This window comes from Mytilus edulis, chromosome 2 (genome assembly GCF_963676685.1).
Source record: "Mytilus edulis chromosome 2, xbMytEdul2.2, whole genome shotgun sequence".
Taxonomy (NCBI): Eukaryota; Metazoa; Mollusca; class Bivalvia; order Mytilida; family Mytilidae; genus Mytilus; species Mytilus edulis.
Genome location: NC_092345.1, coordinates 77,146,732 through 77,166,263, shown reverse-complemented (window position 1 = coordinate 77,166,263; position 19,532 = coordinate 77,146,732). Strand labels below are relative to the sequence as shown.

General features: G+C 33.0%; 1 protein-coding gene across 1 annotated transcript in view; it reads right to left on the bottom strand.

Annotated features, from left to right (window-relative positions):
* Nucleotides 1-14,018: 14,018 nt before the first annotated feature.
* Nucleotides 14,019-19,532, bottom strand: part of LOC139513012 (uncharacterized) — a 45,731-nt gene continuing 40,217 nt past the window's right edge. Inside the window, exons 22-24 of the mRNA XM_071301070.1 lie at nt 19,310-19,439; nt 17,657-17,841; nt 14,019-14,389 (exon numbers count right to left, since the gene is read on the bottom strand). Coding sequence (XP_071157171.1) covers nt 14,300-14,389; nt 17,657-17,841; nt 19,310-19,439 — 405 coding nt within the window. The 3' untranslated portion in view covers nt 14,019-14,299. The remainder of the gene's footprint in view (nt 14,390-17,656; nt 17,842-19,309; nt 19,440-19,532) is intronic.

Genomic DNA, 19,532 nt, shown 5'->3' with positions numbered 1-19,532 from the left:
ACTATGGACAGTAACACTAGATTTTGCTAGTTGTGGGTGGTCAGTTGATGCCTATGTGATACAAGACCAGAATTTCCATGAACAGTATGTGTCACACCTGGGAGCACGTAAAAGTAACCTTAACCACCAGTATCCAAACACTCTTGGTTACGTCAATCAAAATTCTCATCCATTAGATTTCGACCAACAACAAAATATTTTACTTCAACAACTTCATTCAATGAAAAATCAACTACCAAATTTAGATATGACTTCTGAACAAATGCAACAAATCCAACAGCAATTTCCTTAGTTTACTAATCAAGTACAAACCATGTCTCAAAATGGATATCATCAACCACCTGAGCAGTACTTAAACCAAAGACAGCAACCCAACCAACAAGGCGGGATAGAATATCAATACTACCGTGACAACTACAAGCCTGATCCACCTCGATATGAAAAATTTCTCAAGAAAGTTAAACAGGTTGGATGTGAGTACTAATTTAACAAGTCTTTTAGTTTGCTGATCGTTTTTTGTTACAGTTAATTGAAACGTGTTCATGGTACACACAGATTGAATAATAGACAATTATATTTTACAATATAAACCTGCATTTAGATACTAGGTACTCGATATTTTTTTAAATAATAATTTAAAAGGTTCTATAATGATGGTCTCAGAGGCTTGCTCAGTTGGTCGATACAACAGATGTCTATTTTATGTGACTTTTTTAAAACTCGAATGAACATTTTATATTATAGTTGTCTTATTTACTTACATTTACAGTTTATTTATATCAGTTCTGGCCACTGCTTACAGGATGGGGAATCATATAAGTTAATACATTAGTATGTAGGACTGATAAAGGTAAGATTCATCGGACACAAACAATGGAAATCTTGAACTGGTAATATCATGATATAATTTTCATGCCATTCGTCTAAATTAAACAAATAACATATTATTCAAATCAAATAGCTTAATTAAAGCCAACTATTAAACAATGAAATACCAAGAACACACAGTGTGAAATATCACAGTAAGAATAGAATATAAGATATTACCAAGTAAAACTTTACTTTCATGAATATGACATACCGAATTAGACTATTTACCGGATTTGTAATCACTTAAGCAACACGACGGGTGCCACATGTGGAGCAGGATCTGCTTACCCTTCCGGAGCACCTGAGATCACCCCTAGTTTTTGGTGGGGTTCGTGTTGTTTATTCTTTAGTTTTCTATGTTGTGTCGTGTGTACTATTGTTTTTCTGTTTGTCTTTTTTATTTTTAGCCATGGCGTTGTCAGTTTGTTTTAGATTTATGAGTTTGACTGTCCCTTTGGTATCTTTCGTCCCTCTTTTACTCCCATCATTTTACCATAAATGAAGATCTTTATTTACATCTTTCTAGAGCATTTGCAGGTTTTATCTTATGATTGACTTTGTTAGACTAAGTACTTGTTACTTAAACGCTAAAGTAGAAGAAAAGGATAAGTTTTGATCTCAGTCAAGATCAGTCATGTTATTGTCGATGTTAGATTTAGTATTACTACGTATAGAATTTGACATTATGTCAATTATCTAACTGTCTATTATCCTTCATTGCTAAATGTACATATACTCGCGCTTTCGGGTTTACCGCCGTCAAATTATTTTATCCATGCAGAGTACAGATAAATGCACAACCGTAAAGGGGCACTAGCTACGAGATATGTAAAACATTTTAGTGTGCAAAGCTCACAATAAACCTTTTCTGAAAGTAGTGTCATAGGTCCATAAATTATGTATACAATTATGTCTATACTGGATCCACTATCTTGAGTATTTTGTTCAATAGGAACATTTTCCCCCTTCTTCTCATTTGTTTTAAAACTGTTCCGGCGTTTCTCTTTTTTTAAGTAATTGATTAAAGTAATCACTTTCTCAATTCCTATCAACTATAATCTAGAAAATTGGTTAATATTGGTATTGAACTTTTTTTTTAACATTGAATCATACCTTTGATGATAAAAATGCTAATTATATTTATGTTTACTTTTCAGGTACCTGTTGACTTGTTCAGTTATCTACAATTATCTCAGAGACATATAATAATGTACAGAACGTATCAACCATATGTAAAATTGAGTTAAAATGAATGTCACATACTTCAATTATGTTAAACAAAATGCCATGTCTTTAAGATAATTGAAATTACACCAACAATATACAGATTTCCAAACGCTATGTTTGTTTTTGATATAGTGCATATGTTAGTTTTAAGGGGAAAACCCTACCATGATTCAAGTTACTAATGCAGCATTTTGTATTTTATTTTCAAAAGTATGATTTTTTCGAAATACTAAGGATTTTCTTATTTCAGAAATAGATTTCCTTAGCCGTATTTGGCACATTTTTGGGGAATTTTGGGTCCTCGATGCTCATCTTTGTACTTCTTTGACATTATAACTATTTCGATCTGAGCGTCACTAGTGAGTCTTATGTAGACGAAACGCGCGTTTGGCATATTGAATTCTAAGCCTGGAAACGTTTATTACTATAATAACACCACTGGGTCGATGCCATTGCTAGTGGACGTTTCGTCCCCGAAGGTATCACCAGCCGAGGAGTCAGCATGTCGGTGTTGACATGAATATCAATTATATGGTAATATTTTTAAATTTCCTTTTAACGAATGTATACATTTTTCGAAATACAAAGGATTTTCTTATCCCAGACATAGATTACCTCAGCCGTATTTGGCACAACTTCTGGGAATTTTGGGTCCTCAACGCTCTTTAACTTTGTACTTCTTTGGCTTTTAAACTTTTTTGGTCTGAGCGTCACTGATGAGTCTTTTGTAGACGAAACGCGCGTCTGGCGTATTAAACTATTTTAACTGAAGTGCTGCATGTGTGCATGTACTTTTAATAATAATAATTACATAGTAACTTTTATATTTGACATTGCAACTTGTGATATTGATCTTTATAATATATTGTTTTTTGTCATTAGATTATCAAATCAAAGAGCAGAATACTCTGAGGAATACGATTGCCATAGTTTTCATTGACACATGTATAGCAGTTCTGCCAACTTTTCATTAAGCGAATGCGTGAGATTTGGCCAAAATTTAAAAGATCAAAGAGGGAAATAATAGATCCAAGGATACTGCCGCAAAAAAGTATGAACATGCGTGAGTCTCGCGCATTTTTGGCAACCCTGGTACAGCTGGATAGTATTATTTATTTTGCAAAACTAATTCGACTGCACATGCAAAATGTAATAATCAGAATAGTCACTCAACTTTAAAAATGGCCAATCCCGGATACAATACCATGCAAGTGTATGAGCAACGTACTTATTGTGTTTTTTTTTTTTTTGTACTATCAATTCCAAGTTTACTTTCCACAGCAGTCACTGAGAATGAGAGAAGGTATTTCACTTCGTATCTTATCACCGTTAATTCTAGGAGGAACCCCATTTCTAACGCTTTAAATATTAATTTCCTTTGGGTCAGTGGGCATGACTCCTTTCCGTACACACTCCTCTGTTTAAATTCGTTCTTAATATACATGTAATACGACGTTTATCGACATCTAACGAGTGTCTTGACGAGTCGTACTGTATTTCAATTTTGACGGAAAATACTTCCGGAAGGGAGACTATTCGAAACGATAATATGGAAGACTCCATTTCGGCTGAAGGAGTATTATAGCTAAACCCGTTACGATGTGGACATTTATTTTTATAATTTAAATGATGCATACGATTTAAAATTATGCAACAACAATAACCCTCAAAAGCAGACAGACATAGAAATAATCCCATGAGTTTCAAATTAATCAATGAAGCGGGGAATCCAGAGCAACCTCTCAATCTGATACCCCTTGAAATCAAGAAAACTATACGCATGCGCATTAATACATAAACAAACCTGCGACTTGCGATTTGGAACAAAAACGTTTATTAAATGATATGAAGAATGGTTCTCCATTTCTTTATGAGAGTACAGTATCAAATATCAGTTTCATAACAGTAAAATATAGAAAAACTCCACTTCAGTTCTTATATGACAGAAATAGAATTATCGGAATTCAGAGAACTCACGCATTTATCAAAACTGGGGAATTCCCTCTGACGTGTTTCTAAATTTATAAAAACACTAGATATAAATACTGCTTAATTCTGATTTTCCGTGTTGTTAAAAACACGCATATAAGTCAAGGGAAATATCAAACATGAAGATTATGAGAAGAACATTACAGGAAAGTTGTTTATGTTCAATCCTTTTGCTTGTTTTTACCTTTTAAAGCAAGACACATTTTCATAGTAAATACTGTCCCCCTGGACAATATTATAGTTGTGAATCATGTCCATGTTCATGGACACTTTTTCATACCTGAGGACATATTTTCATAGGAAATTGTGTCCAGGACACATTTAAATAAGTATATATTGTCCATGGACAGTATTTACTATGAAAATGTCCAGTGGACATTTTTTCATGAGGGACATTATTAAATCCTACATATATTGTTATGTATATTTATTTATTGCCCCGGCAACCTGTCTATCACTTAAATTAAAGTTTAATACAGACATTTTTCAAAACTTATCATTTTAATATAATTTACGTGACCCGTATCCGATTTCTTTTGTATAATATTCAAATAAACAAAGTGGCGTTGATTTTTGGATATGAATGATAATTCATGTCAGCACAGAATTTGAATACTGAGCTGGTGGTACCCTCGGGGAACACAAACTCCACCAGTAGTGGTATCGACCCAATGGTTGTATATAAACTCATCATAGATACCAGGATTGAAGCCAGAGCCAGGAATCATAGCTATTGTGGAGGGAGATATCCTTAATTTCAAATCTTTACTCCAATTTTATTACTTAAATTTCATAAGAGGACAGGTACTGAGCTGCTGCTAGTTCTGGAACAAACGATTTACCAGCAGATTATATAAATATTTTAGCACCATTGGTAATAATAAAATAAAAATATGCTAGACTCTACACTAGATATACATTTCGACAAACAATCATCTGTCTCTGCGATGATTTTCGAAGCAAAGTCCAACATTTAATAACGTAATATCAATTGGTAAAATTGTTAAAAATCTGGTCCTAATATAAGTATATAAACAAGTATAAATTGAAAACAAGGTCCAAACCTAGGACTGAACTGGATAAAAATCGCAACTTTAATACGTGGACAGGCAAAACAAATCTCTTGGAAGAGGGGTCTAAATACAACACAAATAAAGGCAACAGTAGTATACCGCTGTTCAAAACTCATAAATCCATGGACAAAAAACAAAATCGGGATAACAAACCAAAACCGAGGGAAACGCATTAAATATAAGAGGAGAACAACGACATAACACTAAAATGTAACACACATAGACAAAATCCCGCGAGAATAATATATATAAAAACATTTTCCAAAAGACCAAAAAAGTACAAAAGTATATTTGAACAAAACGCATTTGACTTGCAGGTCGAACAACAGATGTGCTAAAAACCCTGCTGACTGCCATTGGCGGTTGCAAAATAAACGAACCATCAGATGTAACAAAATGGATATTTACAACTTAATTTAATACCAAACAAAAAACAATAAACTTACGGAAAAGATGGTTTACCACAAACACGAGGTGCTAAAATCAGTATATATTTCTATTCTCAATTTTATATCTAAATTTCGACAATTAATGTCTCTTCAGTGATGTTAGGGATCGAAACGGTGTTTGGAAGGGCCATATAATTTATCTCAATTTAGGATAGATTCTTGAATTTGGATCAGTCGAAATAGGATGAACAGATCATATAAACCCGAAGGTGAAAGATAATACAAGCTCAATCGGAAAATGTAAACAAGTCTCAATTGAAAACAACATCCCAACATATGAATGCGTTGGATAAAAATCGCAATTTTTATACGTATTTATGCAAAACATCTCTGGTAGAGGGGTCCAAATACAGAACAAATAACATTTTATAAGACAAAAAAAGTGAATAAGTATATTTCAACAAAATGCATTTAACTAGCTGGTTAAATAACAGATGTTCTTAAGTCCTGCTGACTGCCATTGTCGATTGCCAAAAAAAAGGATGACCATATGTAACAAAATATATCTTATTATTTGTTTATTACCAAACAGAAAAGATGGTAAACCACAAAGATGAGGTGCAAAAATTTCTACACCATATCCGGATTCAGCAACATCTCAGATTCTTGTAATTGTCTTGCTTTAAAAGGTAAAAACAAGCAAAAGGATTGAACATAAACAACTTTCCTGTAATGTTCTTCTCATAATCTTCATGTTTGATATTCCCCTTGACTTATATGCGTGTTTTTAACAACACGGAAAATCAGAATTAAGCAGTATTTATATCTAGTGTTTTTATAGATTTAGAAACACGTCAGAGGGAATTCCCCAGTTTTGATAAATGCGAGAGTTCTCTGAATTCCGATAATTCTATTTCTGTCATATAAAAACTGAAGTGGAGTTTTTCTATATTTTACTGTTATGAAACTGATATTTGATACTGTACTCTCATAAAGAAATGGAGAACCATTCTTCATATCATTTAATAAACGTTTTTGTTCCAAATCGCAAGTCGCGGGTTTGTTTATGTATTAATGCGCATGCGTATAGTTTTCTTGATTTCAAGGGGTATCAGATTGAGAGGTTGCTCTGGATTCCCCGCTTCATTGATTAATTTGAAACTCATGGGATTATTTCTATGTCTGTCTGCTTTTGAGGGTTATTGTTGTTGCATAATTTTAAATCGTATGCATCATTTAAATTATAAAAATAAATGTCCACATCGTAACGGGTTTAGCTATAATACTCCTTCAGCCGAAATGGAGTCTTCCATATTATCGTTTCGAATTGTCTCCCTTCCGGAAGTATTTTCCGTCAAAATTGAAATACAGTACGACTCGTCAAGACACTCGTTAGATGTCGATAAACGTCGTATTACATGTATATTAAGAACGAATTTAAACAGAGGAGTGTGTACGGAAAGGAGTCATGCCCACTGACCCAAAGGAAATTAATATTTAAAGCGTTAGAAATGGGGTTCCTCCTAGAATTAACGGTGATAAGATACGAAGTGAAATACCTTCTCTCATTCTAAGTGACTGCTGTGGAAAGTAAACTTGGAATTGATAGTACAAAAAAAACAACACAATAAGTACGTTGCTCATACACTTGCATGGTATTGTATCCGGGATTGGCCATTTTTAAAGTTGAGTGACTATTCTGATTATTACATTTTGCATGTGCAGTCGAATTAGTTTTGCAAAATAAATAATACTATCCAGCTGTACCAGGGTTGCCAAAAATGCGCGAGACTCACGCATGTTCATGCTTTTTTGCGGCAGTATCCTTGGATCTATTATTTCCCTCTTTGATCTTTTAAATTTTGGCCAAATCTCACGCATTCGCTTAATGAAAAGTTGGCAGAACTGCTATACATGTGTCAATGAAAACTATGGCAATCGTATCCCTCAGAGCATTCTGCTCTTTGATTTGATAATCTAATGACAAAAAACAATATATTATAAAGATCAATATCACAAGTTGCAATGTCAAATATAAAAGTTACTATGTAATTATTATTATTAAAAGTACATGCACACATGCAGCACTTCAGTTAAAATAGTTTAATACGCCCGTTTCGTCTACAAAAGACTCATCAGTGATCACGCTCAGACCAAAAAAGTTTTAAAGCCAAAGAAGTACAAAGTTAAAGAGCGTTGAGGACCCAAAATTCCCAGAAGTTGTGCCAAATACGGCTGAGGTAATTTATGTCTGGGATAAGAAAATCCTTTGTATTTCGAAAAATTTATACTTTCGTTAAAAGGAAATTTAAAAATATTACCATATAATTGATATTCATGTCAACACCGACACGCTGACTACTGGGCTGGTGATACCTTCGGGGACGAAACGTCCACTAGCAATGGCATCGACCCAGTGGTGTTATTATAGTAATAAACGTTTCCAGGCTTAGAATTCAATATGCCAAACGCGCGTTTCGTCTACATAAGACTCACTAGTGACGCTCAGATCAAAATAGTTATAATGTCAAAGAAGTACAAGAGCATCGAGGACCAAAAATTCCCCAAAAATGTGCCAAATACGGCTAAGGAAATCTATTTCTGAAATAAGAAAATCCTTAGTATTTCGAAAAAAAACATACTTTTGTAAATAAAATACAAAATGCTGCATTAGTAACTTGAATCATGGTAGGGTTTTCCCCTTAAAACTAACATATGCACTATATCAAAAACAAACATAGCGTTTGGAAATCTGTATATTGTTGGGGTAATTTCAATTATCTTAAAGACATGACATTTTGTTTAACATAATTGAAGTATGTGACATTCATTTTCACTCAATTTTACATATGGTTGATACGTTCTGTACATTATTATATGTCTCTGAGATAATTGTAGATAACTGAACAAGTCAACAGGTACCTGAAAAGTAAACATAAATATAATTAGCATTTTTATCATCAAAGGTATGATTCAATGTTAAAAAAAAAGTTCAATACCAATATTAACCAATTTTCTAGATTATAGTTGATAGGAATTGAGAAAGGGATTACTTTAATCAATTACTTAAAAAAAGAGAAACGCCGGAACAGTTTTAAAACAAATGAGAAGAAGGGGGAAAATGTTCCTATTGAACAAAATACTCAAGATAGTGGATCCGGTATAGACATAATTGTATACATAATTTATGGACCTATGACACTACTTTCAGAAAAGGTTTATTGTGAGCTTTGCACACTAAAATGTTTTACATATCTCGTAGCTAGTGCCCCTTTACGGTTGTGCATTTATCTATACTCTGCATGGATAAAATAATTTGACGGCGGTAAAACCGAAAGCGCGAGTATATGTACATTTAGCAATGAAGGATAATAGACAGTTAGATAATTGACATAATGTCAAATTCTATACGTTGTAATACTAAATCTAACATCGACAATAACATGACTGATCTTGACTGAGATCAAAACTTATCCTTTTCTTCTACTTTAGCGTTTAAGTAACAAGTACTTAGTCTAACAAAGTCAATCATATGATGGGAGTAAAGTTTTACTTGGTAATATCTTATATTCTATTCTTATTGTGATATTTCACACTGTGTGTTCTTGGTATTTCATTGTTTAATAGTTGGCTTTAATTAAGCTATTTGATTTGAATAATATATTATTTGGTTAATTTAGACGAATGGCATGAAAATTATATCATGATATTACCAGTTCAAGATTTCCATTGTTTGTGTCCGATGAATCTTACCTTTATCAGTCCTACATACTAATGTATTAGCCTATATGATTCCCCATCCTGTAAGCAGTGGCCAGAACTGATATAAATAAACTGTAAATGTAAGTAAATAAGACAACTATAATATAAAATGCTCATTCGAGTTTTAAAAAAGTCACATAAAATAGACATCTGTTGTATCGACCAACTGAGCAAGCCTCTGAGACCATCATTATAGAACCTTTTAAATTATTATTTAAAAAAATATCGAGTACCTAGTATCTAAATGCAGGTTTATATTGTAAAATATAATTGTCTATTATTCAATCTGTGTGTACCATAAACACGTTTCAATTAACTGTAACAAAAAACGATCAGCAAACTAAAAGACTTGTTAAATTAGTACTCACATCCAACCTGTTTAACTTTCTTGAGAAATTTTTCATATCGAGGTGGATCAGGCTTGTAGTTGTCACGGTAGTATTGATATTCTATCCCGCCTTGTTGGTTGGGTTGCTGTCTTTGGTTTAAGTACTGCTCAGGTGGTTGATGATATCCATTTTGAGACATGGTTTGTACTTGATTAGTAAACTAAGGAAATTGCTGTTGGATTTGTTGCATTTGTTCAGAAGTCATATCTAAATTTGGTAGTTGATTTTTCATTGAATGAAGTTGTTGAAGTAAAATATTTTGTTGTTGGTCGAAATCTAATGGATGAGAATTTTGATTGACGTAACCAAGAGTGTTTGGATACTGGTGGTTAAGGTTACTTTTACGTGCTCCCAGGTGTGACACATACTGTTCATGGAAATTCTGGTCTTGTATCACATAGGCATCAACTGACCACCCACAACTAGCAAAATCTAGTGTTACTGTCCATAGTATCAGATGGCTCACTGTCTGCCGATGGAAAATATAATACATTGAAAACTTACCCATCAAACTTAAATATGTCTTGCCTTGAAATTACCACTTTCGGACGGGACGATAATTCTCAGATTGTTTAATCAATATGAACCGTCATGTGTCCAAAACCAATTTATTTGACCTTTTCTCACGCAATGTGTTTAGTCTGTGCAAAATTTTGTATCAATGATTTGTAAGGTTTTCAGCAATGGAAGTTTTTTTTATGTTTCCTTTCAGTAAACGTTTAGTGCTGAAAACTAACTGCATCTGACGATTCGACAGGAACCGTACAATGATGGAATTGTTCCCGTCTTTAATGTCACCTATTGGATGGGATCTACCAATATCTCTCGTTTCAATTTTAATTTCAAATGCTTATGACAAATACCAAGGATAAGTGCAGGAACATAATGAAATCGTAGACTAGTTCTTCGAAAATACTGTTCCTGTTCCTCGACTCTGGCTTCGATCTTGTCTATTTTGCTTTTTAAAGAATTCATTTGCTCTCTTTGATTGTTAAGTTCAATATCTTTCAAAATAAGTGCTTCTTTATTGTGTTTAATGGTAAGTAAGTGAGGTTGAACACATTCGTCCACGATCAGTGCAATTTTAGGTTTGACCATTGCAATTACTTTTTCAGTGATAAGAGAAATGATGGCGACCAAAAACTCTTGATTTGTTAGCGTAACGCACATAACATCAGATAGCTTAAATACAGTTATATGGTGTTTGTGCTACGCTACAAAAAAAATCAAGAGTTTTTGGATGCCATCCTTCCTTTCATTACTAAAAAAGTAATTGAAATGGTCAAACCTAATTGAACGGGAATATTAGTATTATATTTTTTTTCTTCATTAAAATTGTTTGATTGAACACATTCATCTATTACGAACAAGTCATACAAACATAAACCATATATGACGTAATCCGTCAAGTAAGTCCTATATGTAATAACCTCAGAGGACATACAACATCTAGTAAGCTCTACATACATTAAACCCGAAGGAAAAAAGTCATCAAGCAAGTCCGACATACAATAATCCCGTAATAACGTAAAACAACAAACATGTTCTACATACATTTAACCCGAATAAAGTAAAAAGAAAAATCCCCAAAATACTTAACTTCGAGGAAAATTCAAAACGGAAAGTCCCTCATCATATTGCAAAATCAAATGATAAAACACATCAAACGAATGGACAGCAACTGTCATATTCCTAATTTGGTACAGGCATTTTCAAATGTAGAAAATGGTGGATTGAATCTGGTTTTATAGCGCTAAACATCCCACCTGAACAGTCGCATCAAATTCCATTATATTGATAATTATGCATGAGCAAAATGACACAAATAGGGGTACAACACCAACTTGAACCTGGGGTGATATCAGGTGTTCCAAAAGGGTAAGCAGATCCTGTCGTGTTGCTTGTGTTATTACAAATCCGGTAAAAAGTCTAATTCGGTAGGTCACATTCATGAAAAGGGAAAAGGATTGTAGTTACGACATTAAAAAAAACATATCCGATATGGTATGTATAACGGATATTTCATAACGGTCAACCAACTCATGATGGCGTCCGTAAAATTCACTACAATGTAAATGATGATTTTTAACTTCACCATTCGGAACTCTTGGTTAAAGGAAAAGGTCACAATTGGGATTCTGAAATCATTTCTTTCGTCGTAAGCTTTGTTGTTCAATCGACCCTCATAGTAAATTTCTAGAAAAAAACGTAAAATATCAAATGAAGTAAACATCAAGCAAGACCAATAAACAATAACCCCGAAAGGACGTAAAACATCATGCAAGCCCTACATACAAATGGCCCCAAATGACGTACGACACATCAAGCAAGCCCTTCATACAATAAACTAAATGATCCCCACTTCAAGTAAGCCCTACATACAATAAACCAAATGATTTCCTACATCAAGCAAGCTCTTCATACAATTCTCAAAAAGAAATCAAACACCAAGAAAGCCATACAATAAGCAAAAGTAAAAAAAATCCGGTTGTCAGTCAAATGGTAGCATGATACATTGTTATAAGAACCATGTAGTTCTAACTGTATCATTATAAATGGCTAACCGAATTCCGAGTGTCTAATGGTACCAATAGATTTTGTTAGTAGAATGAATTATGTGGGTCTATTGTGACCTCGATATTTTTTTAGAATAATATTGTGGGCGAAATAATATCATGATGCATTGTTAGAAACAAATACCATTGATATAATGGTATATGCATATAGGGTAAACCCGTATATGGATATAGCTATAGTGTACGAAGAGTTCTTTGGTATAACGGTCACATGATACTTTTTTGGTTATCCCTTCTTTGATATGTTTGAGCTTTGATTTTGTCATTTGGTTCGGAGTTCATTTTTTTTTCATTATACTTTTTGTTAGACGAATCACTTGAGTTTAATGGTATCCTGGTTCATTGTTAGAAGAATCTTGTGGTTTAATAGTAGCATTGTATATTGTTATAAAAATCATACAGATTTTATGGTTGCCTCATACATTGTTAGAACCAGTGGGTTCTATATGGTTTCATGATATAGTTAGAAAAATGTCGTGTTCATGATATGCACACTTCAATATAGATAAGATGCTCTGGTATTCCCTATAGTTATGGACACTTGAACTTAGTTTAAATATATTTATTCATAGTGAATTTGGAAACAATTTATTGCAACTTATACTGATCTCTTTCCACTCTGCGGATGCGTGTGCTGCCTTGTAGCAGCATTATCCTGCTCTTTTTCGAAATCTACAAGGGTGTCGTTAACGTGCAAGAGATATTGCTCTCTCAGAACACGGCTCAGCCTTTTAGCGTCCCCTTCCGACTGACTATCGTCGTTTCCTCTAGACAATACTCGAAAATGGTGTCGATCTGCGAAAGGTTTGTTATAAATCATGTAATTACCGGGTCACTGCCGATGATACCTTCGCGGACTAATAGTACACAAGAAACGATACCAAACCAGTGCCCGTAAAAATGAAAATAACACTAAATAAATTCCATGCGTTCGAAGCACTTTTCTGGATTAACCTTCATCGGGAACGCTTAAAGCCGAACATTTGAAAGCAAAGGATGTTTAAGAACTCAAACTTGAACAGCTGAATGACCAAGAAAGTCCTAAATTCTTATATGACTCATTCTTTAGCTTTGTAAACAAACCCATGCTTGAAACCCAATATGTTTTTGCACATGCGTAAACTGACAACTGCAGAAAAATGAATTTTTAAACTCGAAAATGATGTACATGTTGTTTCTTATACATATATAGAATGAATGACTACTATGTGTTACAATTTGCAGATGACATGTATGACCTAGATACGGCAACGTTCGTGTTTGCTATTCAAAGCTACTCCCTCTGAAAAAACACATATATTTGCATGCGTCTGCTTGTTTACCAAATAAAGAACATGCATGGAAGAGCGTATCACTATCGCTCAGGAAAAAATAATTACAAATATAATGCCTACCATGTTAAAATCACAATATAGTAAAGCTTGCATCAATTATTTCTTAATTAATAGACAGTCATATGTGTTGATTAATATTATGTTTCGTAAAGTGCATGTAGGGATTTTTTGTCTTGAAATGATCCAGCAAAAACTTTCAATCAGGTTTATTTATGAAAGTAAGAAATAACAATTTCGCTACCAAATTACCCACAGTAGATACAAGATAGTATTTAGTGTCTTCATCAATGTCGAGGCCTAAATATAAGAAAAACTAAAACCTTATACAAACGTTGGAGCCGCAATAAAATGTTCAATGTGTAGCAAACTATGGTATGGTTTAATAAGATTATAGTACATAAAAAACACATTTGTTGAATGCAAATTAATTTTTTATTAGTTTTTCATACATTTAATAAGATATCTGTTTCAGAACAAAAATAGCTGTACAAAGAAAAATGTCATTGAATACTTGAAACACTTGTTTCTGGCCTCTAATTGTTTTTTAGTATATATCTTCTGATATAAAAGCAAAACTAAAAAGAGAATGTCGGTCAATTTAAGCTGGACTAACAGGTACATTTTTAGAACAGATAACATTAGTCAGTTAATTGACTTTTCAGTTCACACAATATCGAGTAGTGTAACAAACTAATTACAAGAACCGGTACTCAATGTTATATCATCAATTGCAATATCACCTTTATTCTTAATACTTCCTTTCGACGCCTCGAACATAATCTGAAAAAAATATCAATATAGAAAATACTATTGCGAGAATTTGGAAACCATTTGCTATTCACACTTTACAGTCTTATAACTAATTTGAACTACATTTTACGTTATTTTTTTTTTTCGCACAGATAAATCATTCAACATGATTTAACTCCCTCAGGCAAAGTTGGCTTTAGATGAATATGGCTATTTATTTTAGGTATTTTTGACATATAGCTCTTCAACGATTTTCGGTTTCTTATACATCTTCGGATTTCAAATGTTTGGCTTTGAGCGTTCTTGATCAAGGTAAATCAGAAAAGCGCTTCGGACGCTATAAATTATTGAACGTGTTGTTTTCCATTTTTTTCATTCAAGTGTTTTGAATGTTTCAGTCGGTAGCTTTATTTAATTGATATTTCACATTCTGATTAGTTTGAAATGTATTTATTTCGCGTACCTTATTTGGAAAAAGCTGGAATTGTGACATGTTCACCATTTAACCTGGTTTTTATTGACACACATTGGAAATTAAAGAGTGAAATTTTTGATTTTATAGGATAAAATCATTTAGTAATGTTTGTTCATATATATGGCTACATCATAAAAGTAACCATATTGTACCAAGTAAGGAATATTACAGTATTTCTTAATTTTGTTTGATGAGTAACAGTTTGATCTTTTGAGTTTGCCATTTAATAAGACACTTTCCGTTTTTTCCTTTGTATTTATGTTATTTGACCTCTTAAATATTTCTTGCTATGCATACACTTAATTTTATTGCATACGTCAAGGATAAATCGTGTTACACAAAATGTCGTCTTTCATACATTTACCCTATTATAAAGGACAAGCGTGTCATCAACGAAAGTATATAGACACCTCTACATATTAAATGAGGAGGGAAGATAAATTATATCAAGTTAGAAAAACATATGTTGCATCGATGAAGTATAATGATATGAAGTTGACTTACATGTAATTATAGCATCCGTATTTAAGGAATTGCAACGCAAGGTTAAGTTTTTATTTTTCCAAATTACAAAAGCTAATGTTAATGTCATTTGATCAGCAGAATCATTGTTGAATCACCAGGCTGTCGAATTGACAGCAAGACGGATTTTCATTATTTTTATTAGTGTTACTATTAAAACTATCAAGGGCTATAACTCCTGAACTACAGAAATGAAAATCGTCGACCCCGTTAATAAACTCCACTGTGTTATCAGCTACAAAAAGTAGAATCACAACAATACTGAACTCCGAGGAAAATTCAAACGGAAAGCCTTTAATCAAATGGCAAAATCAAATGATAAATCACTTCAAACGAATGGACATCAACTGTCCTATTCCTGACTTAGTACATGCATTTTCAATTGTAGAAAATGGTGGATTGAACCTTGTTTTATAGCGCTAAACCTCTCAGTTGTATGACAGTCGCATCAAATTCCATCATATTTACAACGATGCTTGAATAAAACATACATAATAGGTAACATTTTTATAATATGGGAACAGCAGTCATCCCTGTCACAATCGAAAAACAAACAAACATTTAACATAAAAAAAACAACTATCAAATTTTACAAGCACATGTATTGCTTACTTATATATGTATTTTAAATCAACCAGAAAGGCTTGAAATAGTTGAAGTCATGTGACTGCATTCACATCAACTCCTATATCATAACCTGAGATCACCCCTAGTTTTTGGTGGGGTTCGTGTTGCTTATTCTTAAGTTTTCTATGTTGTGTCATGTATACTATTGTTTGTCTGTTTGTCTTTTTCATTTGTAGCCATGGCGTTGTCAGTTGATTTTCGATTTATGAGTTTGACTGTCCCACTGGTATCTTTCGTCCCTCATTTAGTGTATAGAGTCGCATGTTTGACGTCAGAAAATGACATCGTCACACAGGAAGAAAAATATCCAAATCCGAAAAGCATTGGTGTGATAACTTTGAAGCTACTGCATGGACATTGCCATTTTCCAAGCACTTAAGGACCATAAAATACTAATTCTGACGAACAAAAGTTAAAATCATCAATATAGGACTTAACCTCCATTGTAGTATAAGAAACAATAACAGCGCATTTAAGAGCAATGTGAGAATGGTTGTCAAGTAATTACATGAAAACACTTGCAGCCGCTCGTCCGTCTGTTAAGCAAACGTTTTTACCCGAATCTTAGATCAGGATAGATATTAATGTCAGTTAAGCGTTGGATATAAATTTCAAGTCCAAACCGACTTGAAACTAATGATATTGACGAGTGTTATGTTTTATGACAGTGTTTATATTTCTTATAGTTAAAAAATGTTTTGAATTTTTGCGTTATAAAATCTTTATAACACATTTTCTTAAATCTGTTCTGGTCGAGATTCTACTTCCACCTCCCGTGTTGAGCAAGGGTAACATATTAAATATCTAGATAAGAACAGGTACTCCTTTGTCATTCTTATTCTTTTTCTCTCGCTAAAGTTTCCTGTGCTTATTTTATATTTTCGCTTAAATATCCGATACTTTGACACTCAAACTCCGTTTTTAATCGCTCAAATATTTTGTCATTTAGCTTAAATGTGAATTGCTGCAAAAAAAAGATACGGAAGGCACAAACTAATTTGTAATATCAAATAACAACAAACAACAGAAGTGTCAAAAGTAACACTCATTATGATGCCATCGATATGCAATATATAGTGACTCTCTGCTAAAAATCGACAAGGTGAATCCACCAGAATAAGCCTGTACCAAGTCAGGAACATGACAGTCGTTATCCATTTGTTTCGGATAACTTTTAGCATTTGGTTTTGCCATTTGCATTTGATTAGGGACTTCCTTTTATGATTTTTCCATGGAGTTCAGTATTTTTGGGATTATAATTTTTATTTATTTGGGACAAACATTTGATTGAGATGAAGTTCTAATATTTTCAGTACATTTTCTATAATATACTAATGGCGATATTAAAAATTGCTAGTTTATTTATACATTTGTATTTTTATATTAGAACCAGAATAATCACTTTGGAAAAAAATGTTTCTACCATACATAGTCCCAATATTTTCTAACACTGACAGTCCAATCAAAATTGAGTTTCTCCTCTCTAAAATATGATACTTCATAGCAATTACCGAAGTCAAAGATCAACGTATAAGATTTATTTAAGGTCATTGCTAATAATAAAACGCTAACGCAATCTCAGTGAAATTATATGAACCGACAAATGAAAGTGTATACGAGGTTTACTCTGTTACAATGTAAAAGAATAACTGGTTTTCTAAATGTATACTTACAACAAGGTCTGACTCTGAATTACCAGTAATATCAACACTAGCTTTTATCCATTGATTTCCTTGATCTCCAGAAAGTTGCCAAGCATTGGACCAACTCTCCGAGTCGCGTTCTTTGACGTACACTGATAGGTATCCAATATGTCTGCCATACATGTGATAATAAAACCTTAGGCAAAACGAAGAGGCTGAAATAAACACAATAATAATTCGACAAGTGAACAACGATGTTAGATATGATTGTTGGAACACAAACTGTAATATTTATATAATTCATTATCAAAACAAGTGAAATATGAGGTTCATACAAATGAACAGGGAAATTTAACAACTTTTAATAGCACGCTCATATACTCCCATGGTCCTAAATTAATTGGAAGATGGCAATTTCCATGCAATAACTCCAAAGATATCACACCGATGCTTTTCGGATATCATTGTTTTATAAATTAAACTATGTCTTGCTATTCTTAAATAGGGTAGCAATATGCAATGGGTAAAGTTAGGAGCTCGAGTTGCTTCGGTTTTCTTACCAACTAAACAACATGCATTCAGTTATTTAAAAAATAGTTTTGAAAACAAAAAACTGTTCCAATTTGTTGTTTAGTTTTAAATTACTACTAATTGATACCATTTTTTTAGGGATGCATTCTATTTGAACATACATTTCAGAATAAATTGATGAAAAACAACATAGCTTTCATAATTATGTCTGTTGTTAATATTGAAATATACACTAAAACTGAATATATGTAAAATGTGTAAGACTAAATGATAAGATAATGCCTAATTTTTCGTATACGGCAGTAACAAACTTTCATTTGGTAATAAAAAATAAAGATTATTGCATTTGTATATAGTAACGCTACTGATCCTTCAGTAACTACCATGACAAAAAAAGCATCACCATTGACAACACAGTTCAACTTTTACTTTTATTAAGTACTGAAATAAAACAAAAAACACTAAGCAAAAAACAAATATAACATAACATCAATTACTTAAAATGTCAATAGTGTTACTAAATAGTGTCATTGGTGTTACCAGCACACACCAGTTTGTGGGAAAACTTCGTAACTCAAGTCACAATTTGTAAAAGTAAACCATTCTAGGTCAAAGTACGGTCTTCAAAACGGAGCATTGACTCACACCGAACAGCAAGCTATAAAGGGTCACCAAAATGACTAGAGTAAAAGCAAAGAACAGATATCAGATGACAACTTTGCTGTTACAATAGTTAAGCAACATTAAGGGCAAAGGGGAAATTTCGTAAATCTACCAACTGCATCGGAAATAAAGAGACAGATATCCGATAATTTTAAAATCGACGGCTGGTTGTAATTGATATTGAAAATAAAAATTCGGAATATGTCAAAGTGACAACAACCCGATTGAAGAGCAGAAAACGGATGAAGGCCAATAAATCATCTCTCTCTGACACACACTCCATTTACTTGCATATTATAATAGCATAAACCTGGAGCACGAGGAGACCCTCTACTGTCTTCACGATGCATAAAGACAACATGAAAGCTAGTAACAAGAAAAAAAAGTGCAGTTGAATACTCAAATAATCACAAAAATACTAATTAAAGACCTGTTAGATAATTAAGGGTAAAGTCATAACATATATAAATAAATGTCTGATATACTTACAGAACAGGTCAGTATTCTTTGAGCTCAAAGAGGCAACAAAGTTCTGTGCTTGACCATTTACCTCAATATAGGCATATTGGTCACCACTGTGTGCAGAAGAAGGACCAGTCTTTTTGGTGGGTGTTGAGCCCTGTATTGCAATGACATTTATAATATAAAAAATAAAATTGTGTTTGTTGTCATGTTTTACAGTTCACACGATTATTTGTTCAACACAAGAAAA